We start from the raw sequence: 24,526 nt of genomic DNA, 5'->3' as shown, positions 1-24,526 counted from the left end.
AGAAGGCATACGGCATGCTTGCCTTCATTGGCCGGGGCATTGAGTATAAGAATTGGCAAGTCATGTTGCAGCTGTATAGAACCTTAGTTAGGCCACACTTGGAGTATAGTGTTCAATTCTGGTCGCCACACTACCAGAAGGATGTGGAGGCTTTAGAGAGGGTGCAGAAGAGATTTACCAGAATGTTGCCTGGTATGGAGGGCATAAGCTATGAGGAGCGATTGAATAAACTCGGTTTGTTCTCACTGGAACGAAGGAGGTTGAGGGGCGACCTGATAGAGGTATACAAAATTATGAGGGGCATAGACAGAGTGGATAGTCAGAGGCTTTTCCCCAGGGTAGAGGGGTCAATTACTAGGGGGCATAGGTTTAAGGTGAGAGGGGCAAAGTTTAGAGTAGATGTACGAGGCAAGTTTTTTACGCAGAGGGTAGTGGGTGCCTGGAACTCACTACCGGAGGAGGTAGTGGAGGCAGGGACGATAGGGACATTTAAGGGGCATCTTGACAAATATATGAATAGGATGGGAATAGAAGGATACGGACCCAGGAAGTGTAGAAGATTGTAGTTTAGTCGGGCAGTATGGTCGGCACGGGCTTGGAGGGCCGAAGGGCCTGTTCCTGTGCTGTACATTTCTTTGTTCTTTGTTGTTCTTTGTACCCTTGCTCCATTAAAATCACGTAAGAAAATACCACAATGTCTTTCCTGTGGTAGAGTAGGACACTGGATGGCAAAATGCTATCAAAAACAACGGATGGATTCGAGAGATGATAATGAAGTAGACAATGTTCACTACAATACATTTCCACCTCATGGTCAACCATGTAACACGTACCAACAAGACACACCCAGTTTGGCTTCTGGTCAGCAACACTGGCTAAGCAACTACAACCATGGTTTGCTTTTACAGTTAATCAACAACAGTATCATAATAGCCCAACTGTTTACCACATGGCTTTACAGAATCATCTCAGGCAACTGCCTGTTCGGCCTTCCACCATTATCCAATATGAAGATGATGTTCTGATAACCTCTATCAATAAAGATGATCATGACAAAGATTTACGGATGGTCTTGAACCACCTCAGTACTAACAGTCGCAAAGCTAGCTTTCACAAAGCACAAATTGCCCAGAAAGATGTTTACTTGGGACAGAAAATTTCCAAACGAAAAAGGGAACTTACGCAGAAGAGAACGGCTGCCATCAAAGCAGCTAAAGAACCCTCAATGTATCGCTAAAAAGTTGCCAAGAACTGTCAACTTAAGAAAACTGTCATTCTGAACGTTGCTTTCTTAATTTAAAGAAATTAACATATCTTGTTAGCTGTGTTTCCTTTAACAGAATCGGCAAATTCATCTACAGAAAATCAAGATACAGCACAAGATTGGTTCAGTTATATATTTAATAAGTTATTGTATTTGATATTTTAAAATAAATGTTTAAAATTAGCCTGGAAATTAAAACTTCAAACAATGTGGAAGCTGGTTTAAAAAAAAACCCAACAATCTTTGATTAAAAGTCAAAAGAACATATCGTTCAAAGAAATTTGATAACGGGAATTTGGCAGCAATCCAACTTTTACTCCCAGTCCATTTGAGTGACAAAAAAAAGTTTAAAGATGCGAATGGCATCATTCCAAGCTATACGCCTCTTTTTGTCTCTGTAAGAAAATTAACCCTTTCAACAAGCTTTTGTGTATTATCCAGAAGATGTCAAAGACTTGACATCAATTTTGATAATAATTTTACCATTTATTACTAGATCATATGTTCAACTTTTATTGTATAATAATTTTACATGAAGTTATTATTAATTACCAATGTGATCAAATTTGATTAATTTATTAATTATAATAATTATTTTGAAATGCCTGTTGCAATGTTAATTCCATTTTATTGTTTAAAACTGCAATGATTCTTTGCGCTTTTACCTATCCTATCGCATTAATGATGTATTTTAATCTTTCCTGATATATCTCAATTTTTCGATTTATCAAAGGGCCGACTGTAGAAGCCAAGTATTTCAAATACAACTAGTATAGGTAAAAGATAGTTGTTTAAGCATAAATGTTGAGCCCCAGTTTTTAATACCCATTTATACAGCATAATTCACTTTTACTGAAGTCCATTGTTCTAGCAAATGCATATTTTCAAAAAAACAGTGTGACATTAAAAAAAGCACAGTTGCAAGATAATTTGACACTGTCTTGTGCTAATTGTCAAGGACAGGGACTGGATACACAGCAACATTGTTCACAATGCAGATAACAGCTGGGTCAGAAAAGCTGATGTTGCACATTGAAGATGGACGGCTTGCCATCAAATCAAATGTGTTTGAGTCTAACCCAAACCAATTAGGATTATATTGGGGTGTAATTAGACGACTTAAGACAGATATGAAAGTGTATAACTAAAAAGTTTCTCCCGGCCATTTTAGGTTAGGTTAGGTTGGGGTTTTGTTGTCTTTGTGAGTATTGTCTTTGTAAGTTTTGTTTTAGTGTTTAGTTTTTCGTGTGTTGTCTGTGTTTTTATTGTCTTTGAAGGTGTGTTGTGCTTAAGTTTTGTCTTTCTGTTAGTTTAGTCAGTTTTTGCCTTTGATTCTAGTCTCCATTTTAGTTTATGTCTTTTGGGGGTTGTCAGTCTAACAGTCTGTGTCAGTGATGTTAGTCCACTTTTGACTTTGAGTTTGAGTTTAGCTGAAGATTAGCTTTCTCTCTCTCTTCATGTTTCATTGCCAGACTTTGACCTTTAAAAAGTTACTTTCGAGCTGTCTGCCTAAGCAAAGAAAGATAATGTCTGTAATTCTCTGAAAGCTTCGAATTGTCTACGAATTGCCTTTTAAATGACTTTCAAATTGTAATCAAGCGACTACAAATAAAACAATTCTTTTTGGCACCTGAGGAGTTTATACTGCAAATTTCTGCTGAGTTCCAGTATTCGCAAAGTGCTACTGATAACCGAATAGCAGAGATGATATAAATTCCTTCAACTTTACACAGTCGAATAATACAAGGAATCAAACAACTTAACACAGTCTACAAATATTACAAATCTTACAACTTGTCGTATTGCGCCAGGACTTGATTCATCAACTAAGCTTCCCCCAAACCTGGCGTAGTTCGACAGGTTAAGATCATTAAATTATAGTTTCCTTGAGTCGCTCACCCACACCCCTGCCTTTGGTGGCTCCGGGTCCCTCCAACAGAACAAAATCCATCTCCGGGCTATCAGGGAGGCAAAGGCCAATACACCGGCCTCTCTTCGCCCCCCCTGCACTCCCGGATCTCCTGACAGCCCAAATATTGCCACCTCCGGACTCGGGGCCACCCTCACCCCCAGAACCTCAGCATCACATTCGAGAACGCCTGTCAGAGCCCCCTCAATCTTGGACATACCCAGAATATGTGGACATGGTTCGCGGCCCACGCCCCCCCCTTGCACCCACCGCCCACACCTATCCTCCACCCCCTCTGAAAACCTGCTCATCCTCGCCACCATCATGTGGGCCCTGTGCACCACTTTAAACTGGGTGAGGCTTAACTTTGCAGACAACGAGGTCGCATTCACCCTCTGCAAAACTCAGCCCATGTCCCAGCCCCCAGCTCCTCTCCCAACTCCTCCTCTCACTTGCATTTACCATCCTCCACCCAGGCACCCTCCCACTCCATCAGTTCCTTGTAAATACCCGAAACCTTCCCCTCCCCTATTTCAGCCCCCGACAGAGGTTTATCTTGCAGCACCGGAGGCAGCAACCCCGGGAAAGACGGCACCTCTCTCCTCACAAAATCCCAAACCTGCAGGAACCTAAGTCTTGACTCTTAGGCAACTCAAACAATTCCTCCAACTCCTCCAGCCCCGCAAATTTTCCCCAAATAAACAGGTCCCCGACATATTCCATCCTCGCCTGCCACCACACCCTGGAACCTCACATCCAGTCTCGCTGGCACAAACCTATGGTTATCACAAATAGGTGCCCACAATGACATGCCCTCCAACCCCGAGTGCTGCCTTCATCGCCCCCACACCCTCAGAGCCGACACCACCACTGGACTAATGGAATACCTGGCCGGCGAGAACGTCAGAGGCGCCAACAACAAAGCCCTCAAACACGTCGCCCTACACGATGCCGTCTCCACCCGTCCCCTAACCGACCTCTCCTCCACAGCCCATTTCCTCACCATCCCAATGTTCGCAGCCCAATAATAATTAATTAAATTGGGAAACGGCAGTCACCCCTCCCCCTCACCCGATCCAGAAAATCCCGCCGTACGCGCGGGGCCTTCCCCACCCAAACAAACTCTGAGATCAATCCGTTACCTTTCCTGAAAAACGACTTAGGGACAAAGATGGGAAGTTTATGGAAAACGAGCACACACCTAGGCAGCAGGGTCATTTTAACTGTCTGCACCCGTCCTGCCAACGACAATGGCAAAACATCCCACCTCCTAAAATCCCCCTTCATCCACTCCACCAATCGAGCCAAATTCAGTATATGCAGCTGAGGCCAGCTCGGACCACCTGGATACTGAGGTATCTAAAGCTCGTCCCCACCGAACGGCAGCTCCCCAACCTCGTTTCCTGCCCTCTGGTATTGATCGGGAACACCTCAGTCTTTATCATATTCAATACCCAGGGCCTTCCCTGTCTGCATCGCCCCCATGCCATCCATCACCTCACGCAACCCAATCGGGGCCTCCAGGCCCTGCACCCGACCCTCCTCCACGTTCGAAACTCCAACCTATCCAGGAACCGCCTCATCACCGCTTCCCCCCTCGGGGGCTCTGTTGCTCTTATTAGCCTTAGTTTTATTAGCTCTAATTCTGTCACCTTTGCTCACGAGTCGCCAGGTATCTTTCTGATACCGCCACGTGGTTCAAGCTCAAGTTATGATTAATAAGTCAGCACACCACTTAGTAAGATTGAAATCAACGGTCATTTATTATGTATTACAAGTAATGCTTACACAATAATCCTACTATCTATATAGAAACCTACCACTACTGGCCAATACTTAACTTTAGGAAGGGCCCACCAGGTCAGGGAAACGAAAGGCTTATCGAATCGGATCTGGCCCACGGGATTCAAAAAGGCTGATACAGGTCAATGGCTGGGAATCTTTATCGGGTAGCGATCGCTGGAGTCAAACTTACAGTTTCTGGTTGATGTTCTTGCGAAGGTCTCGAGCAGGAGAAGAAGGGAGAGAGAGCGATCTGAACTTGGCCCCTCACTTTATAGGGTCCCGGGGCATCCCGCCTCTCGGGGCGGCCCTTGACCCTGAGCCCCAAGTGATTGGACTTGTTCCCAATCACTGGGTTCGATATATCCAATAACGGGGCGATTCCTCGATCGGGGGGTGGTCGTTCAGCTGTCTTTGTTTCAGCCACTGCAGGCGCCGACAGGTCTGGCCCAGCATTCAATTGCTAATATGTTGCAATTGTTCCCGGGGATAGCCGATTAAACTGCAGATGTCTGGGTTGATGTGCTGCTAATGGCCTTGAGTATCGATCTGGGCCAACTTCCCCAGAGTTGAATACTCTATTCTGTCTGCAGCTGTCCGTTTGTGTCCTGTTGGCTGCTTTTCCAATCAGCCTTTTCGGTTAGCCATTTTAAATCGGGTTTTGGCCAAATTAATAGGGAATCAGCCATTTTAGGTGGCTACACACCCTCCTTGTGATCCTAACGCGAAGCGTGAAGGATCACATAAATTTTGTCCTTTCCGTTCCCTGACCAGGGGAGGGGGGGGGGTCCCTTCCTACATGGCCACTACTCTGACCCTAGCTTTGCACAAACGTTTACCTAAACAATTCTTGAGGGCGCTATGTCAGGCAGGGGCATGTATCTAAAAAAATAAAAACTTGGAACCTCTAATTTTACCTAAAACACTCATCAAGCATTGCATAATCCTATCTCTCTAAACATACAACAACAATCAAAATATTCCATTTATTCTTTCCTGGCTTGGCAGTCAAGCTCAGGATCATACATTTCTTTTTATTGACAGGAAAAACGCAAGTGCGTGTTTTATTATTCTGGTTTCATAGGTCGCGGGGGTCTGGGGTCTGGTCATAACTGAATATAGGGGATCGGATCCGATATACCGGGGTTCGAGCGTGGTACGCTCTCCTTTTCCACTTGCGGAGGCGCATAGTCTGTACTGCACAGCAGAGTATGGCCAATGCTAACAGTGCCTCAATAACGTACGACAGGGAGTACCAAGTTATGAACTTGGCACACCAGGATAATGCAGCGTGGCTGGTGACTGGGCCCTCGGTACTGCGGGGCAGTGAAACATTAACGGCAGGGGGGTTTGGAGTAATGGGGTCCGCGTTCCCGCGCAACCAAATGTCCAAAAAGATGTTGAGCACGATGAAAGAAGTCCTCATGGTTGTCCTCTTTCTTTTCTTTCTCTGTGTTCTCTGTTTTTCTCCGGTCCTGGAGCTTCTGGAGTTCTGTAAAACAAGCATAGTGTCTGTAACTACCTTGGTTTAATATCCGGTGTGTTAGTGTGTCTATCCTTCTTGGGGCCAATTAAACCCTTATAATTGGTCACAATATGTGACTTCTCCCCCATTTTTTTTCGAAACAAATGTTAGGACACGGCACACTTCCCAATGGTGGACCAGTGCTAAGTTTATCATCCAAATGTTCTAGGATGTAAATAGCATTTGGCGGCAATCCAAAGGTTGCCTAAATAAATAAACCTGTTTTTGAAAGGAAAAGGTCTAATGAGGTGTGTTTGGGCCGCGACGGGTAAGATTTGGATGGAGTCCCCGGGTAGGACGGCTACCAATACCGTATGTCCCCTACCCCAGCGTTTTTGACCAACGGGGGGGGTCCCCAGGCAGGGCGGGTCTCACGCCGCTTCTCCACTGCCTGAGCAACCGACAAGAACGGGCAAAAATGTAGTCATCATGGTGGGGTTGCTGTTCTGAATCTCCCGTCAAATCAGAAGAGCAGTTACGATCGGGCGTCTGATACCCGAACAAGTATCAGCTGAAAAGCTAGTTCCGCTGAACAAGCGTCTGGTCTCGGTGGGTCTCTGAGGCAAGTCCTCAGAGGTTTTGGCAGAATGGGCGTGTGAGAAAATTTCTCATGTCGGACGAACAACATTAAACAAACATACAAACAACGGAAAACATCCTGCAGGCTCCATCAGGAAGGACAACACTTTTCACCAAGTGTCTCCTTTGAATCATCATGTGGACACCTAAGTTCTCTGTTGCGAACAGGGTCGCAAAGGAGTTGGTGGCTTGGGAGTCAGACCCGAGGTCGTCACCTTCTCCCGGGTGCCAAACTCTGGAGTGAATTAGGGCGGAAAGGGCTGCGTGGTGTGAGTTGGGGTCGCTCTCGTCGTTGCGGACGAGTCTGCAGGAGTTGTCGCGGTGCCAATGAGTTGGGTCGAGTTGGGTGGGAACAAAGTCGGGGTCGTCCGTGTGGTTCGGTGGTCGGTGGTGTGGGTTGTTTAAGAAAGTGATGAGGAAGGGATCACTGCAGTCGAAGTCGGAGTCGCTGGGTGTGGGGCCAGGATAGTAGGGAGGCGTGCTGTGGCTGTCGTCCGAGTCACAGTCGCTGTCTCTGTTGCTGCAGTCTGTGGGCGTTCCGGGGCGGAGTGTAAAGTTTGTGGGTGGAGTCGGGGGGCGAGTCCATGTCTGGACTGGACGTGGAAGGGGTTGGTGTGGTTACGTTGGCTGTGGGCGGGGTTTGGTCTGCTGCGTCAAGCATGACGTGGTGGGCGTGGTTTGACTGTGCTCCATAAACCTTTAGCTGGTTTATGTGAAACCACGCAGTCTTACCATTTTGGTATTTGATTTTGTATACCGATGGGCTTACTTTATCCGTAATGGAGTACGGACCCGAGTATTTCGGAGACAGAAATGTGCTGGGGTTATACACAGACAACATCACTTCTTGTCCTATATTATACTCCGTTGCATGTACTGCCTTATCAAAACGGGCCTTGCTCTGTTTTCTTTTAGTGCCCAGTTTAACAGCGGCTGCTACCTGAGCCGTTTTTATATTTGCGAGTAATTGTTCAACGGCTTTCTCATGGGTGAGGGCCGTAACTTCAGGGCTGGTCAGATCTAAACCCAACAAGTACTCTGTCCCTTTCATGGGGCGTCCGGTCATGAGGGTGTGTGGGGTGTAACCTGTGGAGGTGGAAATAGTGTTACGTAAAAACATCAGCGCAAAGGGGAGGACCGAATCCCAAGTGGTGTTATTCTGCTGGACCATTTTCCTAAGGGTGGTTTTTAGGGTCCGATTCATGCGCTCCACTATACCACTCGACTGAGGGTGGTACGCAATGTGAAATTTTTGGGTTATGCCAAATATCGTGAGGACATTCTGCATGACACGTCCCGTAAAGTGAGAACCTTGGTCCGATTCAATACTGCGGGGGAGTCCCCATCTTGTGAAGATGTGGTGGGTTAGGATTTTGGCGGTGGTTTTCGCAGTGTTGGTGCGGGCTGGAAATGCTTCCACCCACTTTGTAAAAGTGTCTATGACCACCAGAACATATTTATAGCCATTCCTGCAAGGGGGCAATGGACCTATAAAATCGATCTGGAGGTTAGTCCAGGGGCCGTTAACGGGTCGGGTGTGGCTGAGATGTGCCTTTTTGGCATATCTATCTGGGTTGTTCTGTGCACAGATGAGGCAATTCTCAATGTAATGGGAAACATCCTCTTTGAGATTATGCCACCAACAAAGCTGTTTGAGGTGGGCTGCGGTGGGTTCGATTCCCTGGTGTCCATGACCATCATGGAATGAACAGATTATTTGATTCCTATCCTGCTCAGGAACTACATAAAGGGTGTCCTTTAGCACCACACCGTCATGTGTGGTTATTGTATTTCTGTACCTCTCGTATGAGGCTGGAAACTTCCCTTTCACAAATCCTCTTGTTTCCCAGAGGGGCAGAAATTCAGTGAGGCTGTTGCACACGTATAGACTGTCTGAATATATGTCTGCTGGGCTGGGGAAGGAATCTGGGTGCTCTACAATGTAAGCAATGGCCGCAAGCTCTGCTGCCTGCGTGCCTAAGTGTCCGGGTAATTTTAATGCGATTTCCTCGTGGGCGCATAAATCCTCCACATAAATCCCACAACCTGTTATGCGTTGCCCATCCAGGATTGTGGATGATCCATCCACATAAATCCTAATGGGATCACACGTGTCCGGGTGAGGGGGGTTCTGAGAAGGAGTGGCTAGTTTTCTGGGGGGTGTTTTAGCTACAAAGGGGCCTGTATTATGGTGGGGCGAGATGATTTCACACTCATGGGGGGTTCCGGGGTATTGTAGATTGTCCGCTAAGTATGTGTGAGTCTTTGTCCGTTTTACTGTGATGTCCCGTCCTTGTAAGAGAAGGGTCCACCTAGCAGCGCGGATTTGGCTGACGGTACCGTCTTTAAGTCTAGTAAAAGTTGGGTGGGGGTGTGCTCGGTCAAAATGGTGATGGGGTTCAGTCCGGTAATGTATGAGAAGTACTGGACTGCCCAGAAAACTGCGAGCAGGTGTCTCTCACAGGCTGAGAATCCCTGCTCCACAGCATCTAAAATTCGGGAGGCATAAGCTACGGGTCTTAGCTGGTCGTGCCGTTCCTGCAGGAGCACGGCTGAAAGGGTGCGGTCTGTGGTCGCTACCTCTACGGCGTAAGGGGAAAGCGGGTCGGGAACTTGCAGTGCGGGGGCGGCTATGAGCGCCTGTTTTAGTGATTCCACAGCATCCGTATGCTGCGGAAGCCATTCCCAGGGGGTTCCTTTCTTTAGGAGGTCTGAGAGGGGCGGGGCCTTGCTGGCGAAACCGTCAATGTGGTTTCGGCAGTAGCCAACCAGTCCTAAAAACGACCGGAGGGCGGAAACGTGTTGGGGAAGGGGCAGTTTAGCGATCGAGTAAATTCTTTTGTGCTCGATCTCGCGTTTGCCGTGTGTGATAATTGTACCCAAATATATCACTTTTTCTTCCAATATCTGGGCCTTTTTGGGGTTGACTTTACAGCCAATGGAATGTAGTAATTCCAGGAGTTCGCACAGAAGCTCAATGTGTTCTTCCTTCGTGTCTGTCTGCAGTAGTAGGTCGTCCACATACTGTACCAGGCATTCGGGCTGAGAAAATTTCGCTCATCCATTTGCCAGCTGTCGGTGGGAAATGGAGGGGGAGTTGTGGAAGCCTTGTGGCAGGCATGTCCACGTGTACTGCTGTGCTTTAAAGGTGAAGGCAAATTTGTACTGGCACGCCTTTGCCAATGGAATGGACCAGAACCCATTACTGACGTCCAAAACCGTGAAATGTCGGGCATGGAGTCCCTGTTTGAGCATGGTCTCGGGACTTGTTGCTACGGTGGGGGCTGCTACGGGGGTGACTTTATTGAGTTCCCGATAATCAATGGTCAAGCGTCATGATCCGTCGGGTTTCCTTACTGGCCAAATCGGGGCATTATTAGTTGAGGCTACCGATCTCAGGACGCCCTGCTCTAATAAGCTTTCTATGACCTTTAGGATTTCTCCCTCTGCTTCTAGGGGAAATCCGTACTGGTTTTGGGGTCTTGGGTCCGGTCCTGTTATTTGTACGGAACCGGTCATCCGTCCACAGTCGTGTTTGTGGGTTGCGAATGATGCCCTGTTCTTTTGCAGGACTGCCCTAACCTGTCGGTCCGTGCTGAGTGTGGTGGGGTTGAACCAAAACTCGCCTACTGCGCTAATTGTGTTCATATAATCCCCTCTATTGAGTGTTGCGGGGGCTATAGCAGATTTTGCCATCTTCCAGACACACTGGTTGATTGGATCGAAAGAGAGGTGGTGAGAATTCATGAAGTCTATCCCCAAAATGTGCTCTGCTGTTGGGGGCAGGTCGACTAACACTACGGGGTGTTTTGTATTAATGGTGCCGATTTGGATGGGTACAGGGGTTGTGATATGTCCCTGTTGTGAGTGGCCTGTGAAACCGCTGAGGGTGATAGTGGCTGTGGTGGGCCACGTGTCCTCACCAAGGGTAGAGGAATTTAAGGTTGTGCGGGACCCTCCTGTGTCCCAGAGAAGCTCGATCGGCTGTCCCCTAACCTTTGCTGCGACTATGGGTCGTCCTGACCTATCCCAAAGGGTATCGCAGACCCAGCTGGGGGAGCCTGTACACCGTCAGTCCGTTCCGGTCAAATCTGTCTGATCGGACTGGGCGCTAACGCTATGATTGGGTTCTGCTTTTTTCTTATTGAGAGTGCCTGTCTGTTGGGCTCTCTGTGGCTTTTTAGGGCCATTGCATTCTTTGGCAAAATGTCACAACTGTCCGTAATTGTAGCATTCTTGCGGTTTTGCTTGGGGGCTGCTCTTTCCCTCGTTTACCCAGGCGGGGTTGTGGATAGTGGTTCTTACTGCCTGCACGTCTGCGGCGGCTTGGTTTTCCTCAGGGGTTCTAGCTGCGGGTTTACTGTGAGCCGCTTGTTCCCAAACGCGGGACAATCTTTTGACCATCCACTTCTCATTATGAGCCTCCTCCGAGGGGTCATAATTACTACAGGCATTCTGTCCTGCTTCCGTGACATGGGAGATAAGGGTGCGGGTCCATTTGGCCATATTGTCTGCGGACAAATGGGCACGGTCTACATTTCCGAAAACGGCTTCAAAGTGAATCCACAAGCGTCCTGCGAACGCTGTGGGGTGTTCAGACTTTTTCTGTCTGCACTTATTTAGACCGTCTGCGGGGTCGCCCCGGTTGTACCCGATCGCACCCAGGATCGCGGTATGCATTTCTGCAAGGGTGCCTCCTCCTACATTCTGTGGGTCGGGAAAGGCTGCTGCGACCGATGGGTCTAAGCTGAGGACCGTGAACTTTACCTGCTCTTTCTCATCCAGGCCGTACATGGTCGCCTGGTGTTTGACGGTGGCAAAGAAATGGTGCGGGTCTGAAGCGGGAAGGAACGGTGCGATTTTAGCACACGCGTCCCGTAATTGGGTCACTGTGAGGGGGGTGGAATATAAGACTTCCGCCTCGTCTGCTGTGGCGGTGCGGTGGGTTGTTACAGGGTTCATGAGAGCCTGTATTCCCTGCTGTGTGGGGGGTGGGGGTGCTCTCCTCCTTTGGGGTTTTCCCTGTGCACATGCTCCCTGAACATATCTCTGCGCTGTCTCTTGCAGTTCTTCCCAATCAGGGCCGTCTTCCTGGTCTAAACTTTCCCCAAAGGTGTCTTGGAATCCCTTTTGGACAGAAAGCATTGCTTGCAGGTCTGCAATTTGCTTTCGGCACTTTGCATGGTCTAAGGTACTCTGCCTTTGTTCCGTGGTTGCAGCGTGGAGCGCTCTCAAGGCTGCCTTGAGATCACTACATTGCTTCTGTAGCGTCTCCACCTGCTTCTCTATCTCTTTCTTAACCAGGATGGCACGCTGCGTGTCCTGATAAGCCTTCTCATACTGGGATTGAAAACTGCTTAAATGCGCCAGACAAGACTGGTGACCCCGTTTGGCGTCAGCCACCTCTTCGTCCTTGGCTTCTAACTGCCTTTTCAATTCCAGGTTCTCTTTTTCCATCTCGCATACATCGATTTTACCCATACGATGTATGCCCTCTATTTCTTTTCGGAGCGTCCTGACGACCTCCTCTGTGCCTCGCAATTGTGCCATGCAGGACACGATTGCCATCGGCTTGCGCGCTTTCGCTAAGCTTTTCTTATGGATTTCACTCATGTTCTCCCACCAAGTATGCCCTATACTTCCGGGACCTGAGTCGTCATTATTACAGAAACCGCTCCACACGGGCCATCCTTTGCCCTGCAGAAATTTGCGAATTTCCACTTCCCAAATGGGACACTGTCCCACTCTACTGCTGCTGGTCGCTGCGACCGCAAATTCCTCGGGGTTCATGAGGCGTTGCATTGCCTGCATGGCCATCTCTCTTATCTGCTCGTTACGTTCAAATTTGGAACAGGGGGCTAAGGTGGTGTCGTAGATGCGGGTACGGCTTGCGCTAATTTCCGAAAATACAGACTTCTGACAGTTTTGACGCAACAATATCTATCAGTTTTACCTTATAACCCTGTTAGTTACGCATGCATACACACACTTCCAAATTGTGAATTATTAACCAGAACCGCTGGAACACTTGTGGTTTTTTTTTGTTTTTGTTTCCGATTGGATTCTATTCAAATTGTTGGGGTTCTCCCGGAGTGGTTTTCCACTTCTTTGTCGGGTCCCGGCGGAGTCGCCAATTATGTTGCTTTTATTAGCCTTAGTTTTATTAGCTCTAATTCTGTCATCTTTGCTCACGAGTCGCCAGGTATCTTTCTGATACCGCCACGTGGTTCAAGCTCGAGTTATGATTAATAAGTCAGCACATCACTTAGTAAGATTGAAATCAACGGTCATTTATTATATACAAGTAATGCTTACACAATAATCCTACTATCTATATAGAAACCTACCACTACTGGCCAATACTTAACTTTAGGAAGGGCCCACCAGGTCAGGGAAACAAAAGGCTTATCCAATCGGATCTGGCCCGCGGGATTCAAAAAGGCTGATACAGGTCGGTGGCTGGGAGTCTTTATCGGGTAGCGATCGCCGGAGTCAAACTTACAGTTTCTGGTTGATGTTCTTGTGAAGGTCTCGAGCAGGAGAAGAAGGGATAGAGAGCAATCTGAACTTGGCCCCTCACTTTATAGGGTCCCGGGGCTTCCCGCCTCTCGGGGCGGCCCTTGACCCTGAGTCCCAAGTGATTGGATTTGTCCCCAATCCCTGGGGTCGATGTGTCCAATGGTGAGGCGATTCCTCGATCGGGGGGTGATCGCTCACCTGTCTTTGTTTCGGCCACTGCAGGCGCCGACAGGTCTGGCCCGGAATTCAATTGCTAATATGTTGCAATTGTTCCCGGGGATAGCCGATTTAACTGCAGATGTCTGGATAGATGGGCTGCAAACAGTCCTGAATGTAACTGCAAATACCTGGGTTGATGGGCTGTTGATAGCCCTGAGTATCGATCTGGGCTAACTTCCCAGAGCCGAATATGCAATACTGTCTGCAGCTGCCTGCTTGTGTCTTCTTAGCTGCTTTTCCCAGCAGTCTTTCGGGTTAGCCATTTCAAACTGGGTTTTGGCCAGATTAATCGGAACGCAGCCATTTTACGTGGCTGCAGTAGTGAGCCCTCACTCGGCACTCCAAACCTGGGCAGCTCCATTCCAGGGTAGGGATCTCCTCGTCTCCCACAATTTTCATGGAGTCAGACCAGCTTTTCCATGATTTGTGGGTCACAGATTTCAGAGGAATAATGAGCCACAGTTAGGATTGAGAAACTTTTCAAAGTTTGTTTCACAATGTCTAAGCCAGTATCCTGAACAGCAGTTTTACACAGACTGTGAACTGAACATCTACCTCACACTGTGAATAACAGAATGAGATTTAATTTGGGGTTCCTATTTCAGAAAGATGTACAAATTATGTTTTTGTTCAGGAGGAACTGCGAACCTCACTGAAGCCAGTCCAGGACAAGGAGGAGGAATGTAACACTGTAAAACGTGATTATGAGAAAACATTCATTCACATTCAGGTATTTCTGATCTTATTTTGTTCTGTATTCTGGCAGAATTCTGGTCTCGATGATAAGAATTATAAAGAGACAGTGGAGGAGGTGTAAAAGAAATCACAAGGATGGTTCCAGAACTTATCTGAATGCACAAAGCATTGGGAATAAGGTGGTAAATCTGTCACGTTAATATTTACAGCAGGCTGCCCGCACCCCCATCCCCTGTTACCCTCCGCTTCCACCATCTCTGCCCCCCTCGGGCACAGTGATCCAAGATCAAAAGCCCCCGATGCAGACCCTGTTCAGAGGATGGGTGTGAGGGTCCTGTCAGCAGACAGACAGAATCAGACTTTTGCATAAACTGAGGAGCACCAGAGCTAACCTCACAGCGAGGGATCATCACTCTGCTGCCTTGTATAGTGACCCACTCGCTGTCAGTGCCGACACAGGCCCATCACCCTGAGGTGATGTTTCACAGATCCTTGGAGGGTGGACAAGGGGGAGGGGAATGAGGGAAATGGGAGGAGGAGGGGATTGTCAGTGAAGGAGAGAAATGGGGAGGGTGGATTGGGGGTGAAGGAAGGAAACAGCGAATGGGATGAGGGATTCTTTTTCAGTTTGTAACCAGTGGGGCTCCACATGGATCAGTTCTGGGACCGCAATTATTTACAATATGTATTAATGACACCGAGGGAGGAAGTGAATGTCTTGTAGCCAAATTTGCAAAAAAAAACAAAATAGATGGAAAGGCAAATGGCGAGAGGGACACAGGCCATTTGCAAAGAGATTTTGATCGGTTAAGTATGTGGGAAAATAGTTGGCACACGGGGTGTCATGTGGGAAAATGTGAAGTTGTTCATTTTGGAAAGGAGAACAAAAGAGCAGAGTATTATTTAAATGGAGAAAAGCTGCAGAAAGCTGTGACACAGAGGGACTTGGGGATCTTGTATACGAAACACAGAAAGCTCGCAGACAGGTACAGCAGGTAATCAGGAAGGGGAATGGAATGTTGGCCCGCATTCCAAGGGGGTTGGAGGATAAGAGTCGGGAAGTCTTGCTGCAACTGTATAAGGTATTGGTGAGACCACATCTGGAGCACTGGGAGCAGTTTTGGTCCCTTATTTAAGGAAATATATTATTTCAATGGAGGCTGTTGAAGTCAGATTTAGAAAGAAGGTTTTTAGACAAAAGGTACCCATTGGCTCAGATGCGTGTATAAGAGGCAATTTGTAGGAATAGATAGTGTCTAAACAATGCATGTGATTTTGTAAACTAAAAATTACCAATATCAGAAAGGACACAAAATGGCGGTTCGCTGAGCTAACAATACTAAAGACACAAAATGGCTTTTAGCTGAACTACCCACATTCCAGAACAACCATTCGCCTGGGTTCAGTTGCAAACTGGTATAAGTAACATCATTCAATTCCAGACAGCAGAGTTAGTCAGGGAGACAAGAATGATTGAAACAGACATGGGAAAAATGGGAGTACTTCACCAGCGAGTGATAATAGCTCCACAGGACAAAGAGCATTATGTATCCTCGCCAGCCCAAGGTGTCCAGATGCAGACAGGGAAGTTAACTTTAACAGTTAGTATGAGTGGCTTCTTCATGAAGTCAGGGGCTGGTAAGGGGCCAACCCACTTTACATAATGTCAAATTTAATTGTATATATAGCTAATGTATGTAATCTATAACCAATATTATTGGACAAGGTCCAGCCGAAATGAGCTGTGTAGCTGTTTTGAAAATGTATAAGAATGGATGTTTTCCTTTGTTCGGCGGAGAGGTGGTCTGGGACTTTAACAGACGTCATCTCCCCGCCGGCGAAATAAACAGTTTGATGCGAGGACCAGGAGGAGCCCTGGGCGTTGAGTGATTTATTTGAGATCCTCTCCCACTAACAAGAGGCGGTTCAGTGAAGGTTCACCAGGATGATTGCCCGGTATGGAGGGATTGTCTAATGAGAAAAGGTGAAACAAATTGGGACTCTACTCATTGGAATTAAGAAGAATGAGAGATGATCTCATTGAAACATATTGGATTGTTAAGGGGCTGACAGGGTGAATGCTGAGAGGATGTTTCCCTCATGGGAGAGTCTAGGACCAGAGAGCACAGTTTCAGAATAAAGGGGAGCCAATTTCAGACTGAGATGAGGAGGAATTCCTTCTCTGAGGGTTGTGGGTCTTTGGAACGCCTTACCACAGAGAGCTGTGGGGGCAGAGTCCTTGTGCATATTTAAGGCTGAGGCAGATAGATTGCTGATCAGGGATACCGGGAAAGGGCAGGAAAGTGGACATGAAGAATGTCGGATCAGCCACGATCCTATTGAATGGCGGAGCAGACTCGAGGGGCCGAATGGCCTATTCCCCTGTTCCTATTTCTTCTGGTCTTAACTAAGAGGTTAAACCTATCAGGAAAGCTTAAACTGACTGTGGAATAGAGAAGCTGTGAGGTCAGCTGAGTTCTTTATAATTATTTCAGGGTTTGATAGTGTAGATACAGAGAATGTTTCTACTGGACAGAGAGTCTAAAACCTGGGGTTTCAAATCCAAGATAATCACCAGTAAACCAAATAGAGAAATCAGTAACTCGATCCTCAGTTAGAGCTCCCTCTCCTGAATAAATTATCATCTGCGAATCGATTATCTATTATATCTAATCAATTAACTAGATTTCACTGCATGAGGGAATAGTTTTCTGTATCAAAGTCATGTCTTCACCTTAATAAATTATCCAGTTTGGGAACTAACTAGATTGGGAATGTTTTTTTCTGGAATATTCTGATCTGAACAGAACTGTTCAGGCTGAACAATCTTTTAAAAATCCTCATTAATTTTCAATCTCACTGATATTTCCCAAAGGACCAAAGTGTAAAGACAGAGAAACAGATTAAAGCCCAATTTGAAAAACTTCACCAGTTTCTCCGTGAGGAAGAGAGGATTGAGTTGGAAGATCTGAAACTGGAGAAAGAGAAAAAGAGTCAGGAGATGAAGGAGTGGATTGAGAAGATAACGGAGGAAATCTCATCGTTTTCAGTCACTGTTCAGGAGATTGAACAAGAGCTGAGGGAACAGGACAACATCAAGTTTTTAACGGTAACTGTTTATTTATTTTTCTCTCCTTCACCGTCTTGAAGAATGAGCAGGTTGTGTCATCAAAATTTAGAATATAAAACTCACCGACCAAAACAACCCAATCACCTGTCACATTTGGTTTCCTCTGTCTCACACCCAGGATCACTGACGGCTCTTTAACACGGAAATGACTAAATCTGGAGCTTGTTTACTGTAATATTATAGAGGGATAGTGTCATCAAATTAAACAATGAAGAAAATCAGCTTCTTCCAGTGAAAGAAACCCTCCGAATGGTCAGACCATTCTCCCCCGAGTGGACATTTCCAGTTGTTGGTCTGAGACTGGGAACTACAGTCCAGGATCCAGCCAGGCAGGACCATGTTTCCAATGCTTGGCTCCTCCCCGGCTAGAACTGGAATGATTCTGTCCAGGAGAGAGCTCTCCAGGGTCAGATACACAAGATAGGTCAAGTTTCCTCCCAGCAGTTAAATAGTTCAATGTTCAGAGAGTGAGAGGGGAGAGTCTCCACACTGAAAACATTTAAATTAAGATCAATTTGATTTTCAGAATTTCCCAGGAAGTTCAGTGAACCCCTGAGTATTTACTTCAGTGAATTCTCTGCTGTGTATTGAGATGCTGATGAATCTATTTGAACAGTGTTGGGTGAGGGATAAATGTTGACCAGGACACTGAGAGAACTCCTGTGCTCTTCTTGGAATATAGTCTTGGGATCTTTTACCTTCACCTGAGCAGACAGAAGAGAGCTGGGTTTAAGACCTCAGCGGAAAGCCGCTGCCTCTGACAATGGAGTTCCCACTCAGCTGGTTGCTCATTGAGCTCAGTGTGACTCACTGCAAGTGGAGCTGACATTCGAATTCATTCTGTCTGCTTCAGCTTACACAGAGTGGTCTGACACTCTGTCTGTAGTATCACTGCAGACAAAGATTCAAACACAAGTTTGATGAGTCCCAAGACTGAATGTTAAACTAACATTACAGATTTACCCCAGTTTCTAGGTGATTTCTATTGGACAGGTACAGCCCCCCAAACCCGGCTGTCCCAAACCCGGAATTGTCCCCAAACTGGAATTATCCACAAACCGGAATTGTCCCCAAACCGGAATTGACCCCAAACCGGAATTGTCCACAAACCGGAATTGTCCACAAACCGGACATTTTTCTCTCTGTGGACTGCTCAACGTTTACAACATGTATATAATTGACCCTGTCTGTTTAATAACCTGTACTTCATGACAATGGAATTCCCATTCATCTGGTCATTTTCCATCAGGAACGTGTCTTTATTTTCAGCAATATGTTCTGTTCCACCAAGTGAGCGTTAATAAATTAATTCCAGTAATTGGACATTGATGAGGATTTTATAATTGGATTGTAACTCTGAGTTGTGTTGTGCAGTAAGATCGAGTCATTTGTAATATTGTGGAGTAACTCACAGTCCAGTGAGGACAGCAAGAGGCGGCCAATAACTTTCGATATTTAAAATGTACTTTCCTGTGGAATCCAGTCTGTTACTTTACTTTTTGTGATAAAATGTTCTCCAAACACAAACGGTAATAATTGTTCTTGTTCCACAGAAATTTCCGGATTTACAGAAAAGGTAAAATTCACCCCCTTGATTTGATTTTAATTTCTAACCTATTTCTCGCCCAGCCTGGAATGATCCAACACTGACCTTTATCTCCTGTTTCAGACTGAAGCGAACTCTCCCAGAGCCACAGAAGGTTTACCCGTTAATAAATGTGGGGAAGTACATTGGCTCACTGCAGTACAGAGTGTGGAAAAAGATGCTGACGGTGATTAATACAGGTGGGTGTGAGCTTCCTGACCCCAGCTATTAAACAGCTCTCTCGGTTATTAGTAGAAGGGACCGGTCTCTTTATATTAAATATAGAATTGTATTTGTAACAGATTAGATTTTACTTCAGCCAGTTTTCTGTTAAAATACAGAATTGTCAGATCAGCTATTGTTACGACCCCCTGGGCGAGTGCGCCGTCAATTCAGCCCCACTTGACCCGGAATAACAACACAAATTAATAAATAATTCAGAGAAAAACACCCAAAGTCTTTGGCCCTTCACCACCCAATAATTGCAGTCCAGGTTTGTAAATTTAAAAACAATTAATTTTATTATTGACACTAACTATAGTTAAATATGCAGCAAATACAAAAGGTTGACTAATTCCTAACCCATCCCCCCTACTCTCACACACACTCTCACACACACACACTCACTGACACACTCACTCACACAAGACAGACAAACACAGAGGGGGGGGGGAAGATGGGTGTAAAAATAATGCTGAAAGTAAAACGAAAGAGACTTTGTTACAGATGGCTGTTTCTAGCACAGCTTTCTTCAATCGAGGCTTTCAGGTCGAGATTTCCATTTTGAGTCTGTAATGGTTTCCCCCTTCCTCCTCACTCTCTCTGTCCCCCTCGCTATCACTCCCCCCGCGCTCTCCTCCCTTTTCTCTCCCTCCCCCCTCCGCACCCGCCTTCCTGCTCACTCTCCCTACCTCTCGCTCTCACACACCCTGCCTGCCCCTCACCCCGTTCTTCCGACCCCTCATTCTTCCACCCTCTCACTCTCCCTCCCCTTTGTTCTCCCGCTCCCTCGTTCTCCAGGCACCTTGCTTTCCCTGCTGCTAGCTCTCCCTCGTTCTCATTCTCCTTCATTCTCGCTCTCCCCCTTCTCACACTCCCTCCCCCCTTGCACTCCCACCCCTTGGCTCTCCTTCGCCCTCGCTCGTTCCCTCAGTTTGGCACATTCCCCCTCACTCTCCCCTCATTCTCGCTCTCCCTTGATCACCATTCCTCCAACTCGCTCTCGTTCCCCGTCACTCTCAATCCCTCTCCCCTAGCACTCCCTCCCTTGTGGCTCTCCCTCTCCTTCGCTCCTTCATGCTCTGTCCTCACTCTCGCTCTCTCCCTCTTGCTTTCTTCCTCGCTCTTGCTCTTTTCCTTGATCTCACTCTCACCCTCGATCTCACTCTCTCCCTCGTTCTTTCCCTCTCTTTTGCACTCTCCCTCAGTCTCCCATGTGTTTGCTCCCTTTATCTCGCTCTCTTCCTCACCCTTTCTCTCACTCTTGCTCTCTCCCTCGATCCCACTCTCTCCCTCATGCTCTCCTTTCGCTCTCTTCCTCATTTTTGCTCTTCCTCACTCTCCCTCGATCTTTCTCTCGTTCGGTCCCTCACTCTCTACCCTCGCTCTCCTAGCTTTCCCCCTTGCCCTCACTCTCTCTCGCTCTCCCTCTGTACCTCACTCTCCCGCTGTGTCTTGTTTCCCTCTCTCTCTCCTTTGCTCCCGCTCGCTCTCTCTTACCTTGCTGTCCCTCACATTTTCTTTCGCTTTACCCCACTCTCTCCATCTCTCCTTTTCTGTCTGTCACTCTCACTCTCTCTGTCACGGGGTTTCCTCAGCCTCACTGCAGGGTGTGGTCTCCGGGTAAAACCTTCCCCCGTTTCCCGTGACTTCCGGTTCCCCCTGTGCTCTGTTTAAACTCTTCCCCGGGGGATGAATTCCTAATTCTGGTTCCTGGCTGATTTTGCCAATCACTAACCGGCTGTGAAAGTTACAGTGAGAGGGACGAACATTTTATCCGTGTCCATCTGTCCCCAGCTCCAGTCACCTTCGACCCGAATACAGCCCATCCTGCCCTTCTCCTGTCTGAGGACCTGAGCACCGTGAGAGACACCGGGAAACGGGAGCAGCTTCCCGACAATCCGGAGAGATTTGTTCCCTGTGTCATTGTCCTGGGATCAGAGGGATTCACATCAGGAAAACATTCCTGGGAGGTGGAGGTGGGAAACAAGACAAAGTGGGATTTGGGTGTGGCCAAGGAATCCGTAAACAGGAAGGGGGAATTCACCCTGGATCCAGATAACGGATTCTGGACATTGTCTCTGAGACAGGAGAATAAATACTGGGCTTGTGAGAATCCATCAAAACTCTTAGATCTGAGAGTGAAGCCGAGAAAGATTCGAGTCTGTCTGGATTATGAGGGAGGGAAGGTTTCCTTTTATAACTCAGATAACAAGTCCCATATCTACACTTTCACTGGGACATTCACTGAGAAACTCTATCCTTATTTCAGTCCATGTAACACTGATGGTGGTAAAAACCCAGAACCCCTGAAAATCTGTCCGCGGACAGTAACAATCCAGGAGGATGAGGGTTCTATCCCTTCATCCAAATAAAGACTGTTTCCTGTAGGTGGGGGAGGGGGAGGCCCCACACACTGGGTCACTGGGTGGGGGAGGGGAAGGCCCCACACACTGGGCCTCTGGGTGGGGGAGGGGAAGGTCCCACACACTGGGTCACTGGGTGGGGGAGGGAAGACGCCACACACTGGGTCACTGGGTGGGAGGGGGAGGCCCCACACACTGGGTCACTGGGTGGGGGAGGGGAAGGCCCCACACACTGGGCCTCTGGGTGGGGGAGGGGAAGGTCCCACACACTGGATCACTGGGAGGGGGAGGCCCCACATACTGGGTCACTGGGTGGGGGAGGGGAAGGTCCCACACACTGGGTCACTGGGTGGGGGAGGCCCCACACACTGGGTCTCTGGGTGGGGGAGGGGAAGGTCCCACACACTGGATCACTGGGAGGGGGAGGCCCCACATACTGGGTCACTGGGTGGGGAGGGGAAGGCCCCACACACTGGGTCACTGGGTGGGGGAGGAGAAGGCCCCACACACTGGGTCACTGAGTGGGGGAGGGGGAGGCCCCACATACTGGGTCACTGGGTGGGGGAGGGGGATGCCCCACATACTGGGTCACTGGGTGGGGGGGGGGGAAGGCCCCACACACTGGGTCACTGGGTGGGGGAGGGGAAGGTCCCACACACTGGGTCACTGGGTGGGGGAGAGGGAGGCCCCACACACTGGGTCACTGGGTGGGGGAGGGGAATGTCCCACACACTGGATCACTGTGTGGGAGAGGGGGACGCCCCACACACTGGGCCACTGGGTGGGGAGGGAAGGCCCCACACACTGGGTCACTTGGTGGGGGAGGGAAGGCCCCACACACTGGGTCACTGGGAGGGGGAGGCCCCACACACTGTGTCACTGGGTGGGGGAGGAGAAGGCCCCACACACTGGGTCACTTGGTGGGGGAGGGAAGGCCCCACACACTGGGTCACTGGGAGGGGGAGGCCCCACACACTGGGTCACAGGGTGGGGGAGGGGAAGGCCCCACACACTGGGTCACTGGGTGGGGGAGGAGAAGGCCCCACACACTGGGTCACTGAGTGGGGGAGGGGGAGGCCCCACATACTGGGTCACTGGGAGGGGGAGGCCCCACATACTGGGTCACTGGGTGGGGAGGGGAAGGCCCCACACACTGGGTCACTGGGTGGGGGAGGAGAAGGCCCCACACACTGGGTCACTGAGTGGGGGAGGGGGAGGCCCCACATACTGGGTCACTGGGTGGGGGAGGGGGATGCCCCACATACTGGGTCACTGGGTGGGGGGGGGAAGGCCCCACACACTGGGTCACTGGGTGAGGGAGGGGAAGGCCCCACACACTGGGTCACTGGGTGGGGGAGGGGAAGGCCCCACACACTGTGTCACCGGGTGGGGGAGGGGAAGGCCCCACACACTGGGTCACTGGGTGGGGGAGGGGAAGGTCCCACACACTGGGTCACTGGGTGGGGGAGAGGGAGGCCCCACACACTGGGTCACTGGGTGGGGGAGGGGAATGTCCCACACACTGGATCACTGTGTGGGAGAGGGGGACGCCCCACACACTGGGCCACTGGGTGGGGAGGGAAGGCCCCACACACTGGGTCACTTGGTGGGGGAGGGAAGGCCCCACACACTGGGTCACTGGGAGGGGGAGGCCCCACACACTGTGTCACTGGGTGGGGGAGGAGAAGGCCCCACACACTGGGTCACTTGGTGGGGGAGGGAAGGCCCCACACACTGGGTCACTGGGAGGGGGAGGCCCCACACACTGGGTCACAGGGTGGGGGAGGGGAAGGCCCCACACACTGGGTCACTGGGTGGGGGAGGAGAAGGCCCCACACACTGGGTCACTGAGTGGGGGAGGGGGAGGCCCCACATACTGGGTCACTGGGTGGGGGAGGGGGATGCCCCACATACTGGGTCACTGGGTGGGGGGGGGGGAAGGCCCCACACACTGGGTCACTGGGTGAGGGAGGGGAAGGCCCCACACACTGGGTGGGGGAGGGGAAGGCCCCACACACTGTGTCACCGGGTGGGGGAGGGGAAGGCCCCACATGCTGGGTCACTGGATGGGGAGGGGAAGGCCACACACACTGGGTCACTGGGTGGGGGAGGGGAAGGCCCCACACACTGTGTCACCGGGTGGGGGAGGGGAAGGCCCCACACACTGGGTCACTGGGTGGGGGAGGGGAAGGTCCCACACACTGGGTCACTGGGTGGGGGAGAGGGAGGCCCCACACACTGGGTCACTGGGTGGGGGAGGGGAATGTCCCACACACTGGATCACTGTGTGGGAGAGGGGGACGCCCCACACACTGGGCCACTGGGTGGGGAGGGAAGGCCCCACACACTGGGTCACTTGGTGGGGGAGGGAAGGCCCCACACACTGGGTCACTGGGAGGGGGAGGCCCCACACACTGTGTCACTGGGTGGGGGAGGAGAAGGCCCCACACACTGGGTCACTTGGTGGGGGAGGGAAGGCCCCACACACTGGGTCACTGGGAGGGGGAGGCCCCACACACTGGGTCACAGGGTGGGGGAGGGGAAGGCCCCACACACTGGGTCACTGGGTGGGGGAGGAGAAGGCCCCACACACTGGGTCACTGAGTGGGGGAGGGGGAGGCCCCACATACTGGGTCACTGGGTGGGGGAGGGGGATGCCCCACATACTGGGTCACTGGGTGGGGGGGGGGAAGGCCCCACACACTGGGTCACTGGGTGAGGGAGGGGAAGGCC

General features: G+C 49.4%; 1 protein-coding gene across 1 annotated transcript in view; it reads left to right on the top strand.

Annotated features, from left to right (window-relative positions):
* The window catches only part of LOC140390551 (zinc-binding protein A33-like), a 29,529-nt gene extending 7,679 nt beyond the window's left edge, over nt 1-21,850 (top strand). The window contains exons 2-6 of the mRNA XM_072475727.1: nt 14,432-14,527; nt 17,369-17,602; nt 19,177-19,199; nt 19,293-19,408; nt 21,225-21,850. Coding sequence (XP_072331828.1) covers nt 14,432-14,527; nt 17,369-17,602; nt 19,177-19,199; nt 19,293-19,408; nt 21,225-21,802 — 1,047 coding nt within the window. The 3' untranslated portion in view covers nt 21,803-21,850. The remainder of the gene's footprint in view (nt 1-14,431; nt 14,528-17,368; nt 17,603-19,176; nt 19,200-19,292; nt 19,409-21,224) is intronic.
* The last annotated feature ends 2,676 nt before the right edge of the window (nt 21,851-24,526 follow it).

The sequence above is a fragment of the Scyliorhinus torazame genome, chromosome 14 (assembly GCF_047496885.1).
Source record: "Scyliorhinus torazame isolate Kashiwa2021f chromosome 14, sScyTor2.1, whole genome shotgun sequence".
NCBI lineage: Eukaryota > Metazoa > Chordata > Chondrichthyes > Carcharhiniformes > Scyliorhinidae > Scyliorhinus > Scyliorhinus torazame.
The sequence above is the reverse complement of the archived record's forward strand: the minus strand, read 5'-3'. Positions and strand labels throughout refer to the sequence as shown.